The sequence below is a fragment of the Octopus bimaculoides genome, chromosome 28, assembly GCF_001194135.2.
Source record: "Octopus bimaculoides isolate UCB-OBI-ISO-001 chromosome 28, ASM119413v2, whole genome shotgun sequence".
Taxonomy (NCBI): domain Eukaryota; kingdom Metazoa; phylum Mollusca; class Cephalopoda; order Octopoda; family Octopodidae; genus Octopus; species Octopus bimaculoides.
The window spans coordinates 11,985,085-11,989,507 of record NC_069008.1 but is presented as its reverse complement, the minus strand read 5'-3'; the positions used below and the strand labels follow the sequence as shown (position 1 = coordinate 11,989,507).

At 33.5% G+C, this 4,423-nt stretch overlaps 1 protein-coding gene across 4 annotated transcripts in view; it reads left to right on the top strand.

Moving 5' to 3' along the window:
- LOC128251114 (zinc finger protein 239-like) overlaps positions 1-3,249 on the top strand; it is a 7,562-nt gene extending 4,313 nt beyond the window's left edge. For all 4 annotated transcript variants that reach the window (XM_052977521.1, XM_052977520.1, XM_052977522.1 and 1 more), the window contains exon 2: positions 272-3,249. In XM_052977521.1, coding sequence (XP_052833481.1) covers positions 1,388-2,407 — 1,020 coding nt within the window. In that variant the 5' untranslated portion in view covers positions 272-1,387 and the 3' untranslated portion in view covers positions 2,408-3,249. The remainder of the gene's footprint in view (positions 1-271) is intronic.
- Positions 3,250-4,423: the final 1,174 nt, after the last annotated feature.

Here is a 4,423-nt window from a genome sequence, read left to right as displayed (position 1 = left end):
TATATATATATATATATATATATATATTGTATATATATATATATATATAGATATATATTCATTCAGGTATACTATGATAGATTGATTCATCTATACTATTATAATACAATTGATGAGAAACAGTTATATCATTATCATTATTGTTCTGTTGTCAAGGCTCATGTTTCTTTCTACAGCTTAACTCTATAGAAATATAATAAAATTTCTATTGTATCTTTATTTTTTAAAAATATCTTTTGTACCTTACTCTGTTGTTTCTCTATTATTTCAGATCATCATACGACATTGGCATTACCGGCATCATCATTATTCCTCCAATATAACCTTGTTTATGTAATAACTAGCTGAAATACCCAGCATTGCCTGAGTTAATTACTCAGAGAATTAACAGTAGTAAATATTTTTGAAAAAACACTCAGCAAAATTTTCAACTAAGAACACTTTGTAGACCTTTTTATTTTTCTTCTTTTATGAATATATTTTTCATATCCAAATTCCAGACATATGCAAGATCAATTCTGTAAAAATTTGTACACAAATTCAAATCCTTTGAATCCCTTTTTAGTTTCTGCTTAAACATAATCCTTACCCTTACTCAAAATTGTAATCCTAAGTGCTTACACGAAACCCTAGCATTAAATGCTGTCCCTCAGTAGAGCAAGAAAGAGCATGATATGAAAGACGTTTGTGTGTGCAGAAAGAGAGGGATGAGAAAAAAAGAATGAGTTTGGTTTAATCACAAATATAGTTGTAGAATTAAGTTATTTCTATTCGTATATCTAATGTCTTAAACGTATGTATATACATGTTAACAGAGTAAAACTTTGATGTAAATCATTCCTTTTCTTAAAGGTAACAGCGTGTGACATACATACATGCATACATAGATACACACAAACACTGTTTTCATTAGTTATTGTCTGTCTGCTACAACTTGGCTTTGTAGACTGACTGAAAGCACATGCGTGTGTATGGTAGAATGACAGCTGTATTAACATTATCATCCTACTGCTACTCCATATTTATTGCTTACACACTTCTGTTCTCTCTCTCTGATATCAGTCATTCTCCCTGTGCTACCTCATTTCCCTCACATTCTTGCACCTTTCTCATTTTATCCAAAAATAGCCCACAGTACCATCACAATTTTGTAAGTTATAAGACAAGATACCGAATTATAGTGAAATATTTCAGCTGAGATCAGTACCAACATTTCTTTACTCCACTGTCTGGAATGTAAAGAAGATGGTTTTGCATTTTAACTAAATATGGACAGCACCTGAATTTGCAGGATCTTTGAATACCAATGAAGAGTAGGGTTAGTGGAAAAATAATAACAGGAATATTTGTTAGGTATTCACTATAAGAATGTAAAAAGAAAAAAATTATGGGAACTGAATTTTGTGACAATAAGTGTATATCTAACACTCAGTTTAAGAGTTTGGGTTCTCTTAATGTTATAAACAAAGATAAAGGAGAAACATCATATGACTGTGAGTTCTGTGGAAAGATATTCTCTCAAAAGCATTACCTCACTACACACAAGCATATTCATACGGGAGAGAAACCATATATTTGTGATATCTGTGGTAAATCATTCTCTGTAGGCAGTACCTTAACTAAACACAGGCGCATTCATACAGGAGAGAAGCCATATCAGTGTGATATTTGTGGCAAAACATTCTCTGGAAGAAGTGACTTAACTGCTCATATACGCATTCATACTGGTGAAAAACCATACTGCTGTTATATCTGTGGTAAATCATTCTCTAGAAGTAGTCACTTAGCTGAACATAAACGTATTCACACTGGAGAGAAACCATATCAGTGTGATGTCTGTGATAAATCATTCTCTCAGAGTAGTGATTTAAAAGTACACAAACGCATTCATACAAGAGAGAAACCATTTCACTGTATTATCTGTGATAAATCATTCTCTCAAAGGCATCATTTAACTGAACACAAAGATGTTCATACTGGAGAAAAAACATATCATTGTGATATCTGTGGCAGATCATTCTTTCAAAATCGTAGCTTACATAGGCACAAACGCATTCATACAGGGGAGAGGCTATACTACTGTGATATCTGTGGTAAATCATTCATTCAGAATAGTGAATTAGCTAATCACAAGCGTGTTCATACAGGAGATAAATTATATCTCTGTGATATTTGTGGTAAAACATTCTCTCAGTTTAGTCAATTAACTATACACAAACGTGTTCATACAGGAGAGAAACCATATCATTGTGATATCTGCAATAAATCATTCTCTCTTCATCACCACTTAACTAGACATAAACGTATTCATACAGGAGAAAAACCTTATCTCTGTGATGTCTGTGGTAAATCATTCTCTCATTTAAGTACCTTAATCTCTCACAAACATATACCAACACAATCATAAATTAAAGAATTCACACATTTGTTTAATATATAACAATGTGTGCTACTAAATATCACTGTATGAACACAAAGATGTGTTCATACAGTCTTTGGAATATAGTCTGATGTTTAAAATGCATTTGGAGAGACAGTGATGGTTTTAAATGAATGTTACTCATATTCAGTGGGAGTCATGTTTTCTTGACATGGAGAGAAACCATGTCATTGTGATTCCCATAATAAATCCTCTAGAAAAGGCAACTTGACTACATATGGATGTGTTCATATAGAAGAGCGACTGCATCCACACCAAGTTTCAACTTGTGATAAATACAACATAGCAAGCATACTTTTTAATTTTTGCAGTGGGAATTTAATCCTTTTCCTTGTTGGCTTAAACTGTAGTCTTATGAATATTGAGGGTTTTTTTTTTTTCTTTTGATTATTCTAGAAATTTTATCAATACATAGCAAGCACACACTGCCACATGGAAATGTTTCCATATTCATACTTTCTTATGTGGGGAAAAGGCACTCTATTTAGAGGAATCTGTAGTGGGGGAGTTTAGCTCAATCGGTCAGAGCATTGTGACGCGTAATCACGGAGATGTGAGTTCAAGTCCACAGCTAACCACCTACACTTTTTTTCTGCAAAATAGGGGTAGTTTATCCTGTTCAGGCTATATTATTAGCATTATCCTGCGATTGAGAATTTAAAATCACTTCTTTAACTATTTTCTTATATTTTTTTTCATTGGTAAACCTATAATTCTATAAATATTTTTATACATAATGATATGCATAAAATTGTTACTTTTAACCAATAAGATAAAATTTGTGATTATTAAACATTATCCAGTATGCATTGTTGTATTCTAGATTTTCTAAACATTCTTTCATGTTTCTTATGGTATTCTTGTGTTAATTCTTTTGTGTGTGTCCCTTCAAGGGATTCTGTTGTTAGTTTACATTTATCATTATCATCCTTTAATGTCCGTTTTCCATGCTGGCATGGGTTAGATGGTTTGACCAGAGCTGGACAGCTGGAGAGCACCAGGGTCCAGTCTGATTTAGCTTGGTTTCTACGATTGGATGCCCTTCATATAAGTTTATCAGTTCTGTTTGTATCATGGTTCCTTTCTGACTTAATGATTCAATTGGATATATTTGCAAGTGTCAGTGTAATATTTAACTTGATAGTGTAACATGGGTGATATATCAATGCTTTAATTTACAGGGTGAGTGCGTTAGGCGGTGATGAATAAAAATGCAATGTTAATACCAGTTTGAACATGCTAAAAGTGCATTCAAACTTGTAAACAAGCCATTTACAGTGTTTTGTCATGGAGGACATTTCTCACTGTAGACATTATGGTATAAATACACCTGAATCAGCTTGCAGTGCCACCTATCCAGACTGTGAGATACAAGCATTTCAGAGTAGTTATCTCTTCTTCAGTCACAGAAACTGGGCGGTGGTGCTGTGAGGTGATAAGAGAGACATTCTCTCTTGTTTTTCCAGTCAACATTTGTCATCATACTTAAATTATGGGGTGAGTACACTAAGCCGTAATAAGTAATGTTAATACCAGTTCGAATATGCTAAAAGCCCATTTGGACTTGTAAACAAGGCATTCACCATGTTTTGTCATAGAGAAAATTTCTCACTGTAGACAAAAGGTGTAAAATACACCCAAATCAACTTGTAGCGCCACCTATCCAGACTGTGAGATGCAAACATTTCGGAGTAGTTATCTCCTCTGCTTGCATCTCACAGTCTGGATAGGTGGCACTGCAAGCTGATTTAGGTGTATTCACATCATAATGTCTACAGCGAGTAATTTTCTCCATGACAAAACACAGTGAATGGCTTCTTTAGAAGTCTGAATGTGCTTTTAATATATTCAAACTGGTATTACTATTGCATCAATGCTTTAATGTCCATTATTTCTGCTTGTATGGGTTGGACATATCTTACATTCAAGATATCACTATACTTCTCACTCATTTGTCATTCCAACTGCAAGTCATGGATTCCT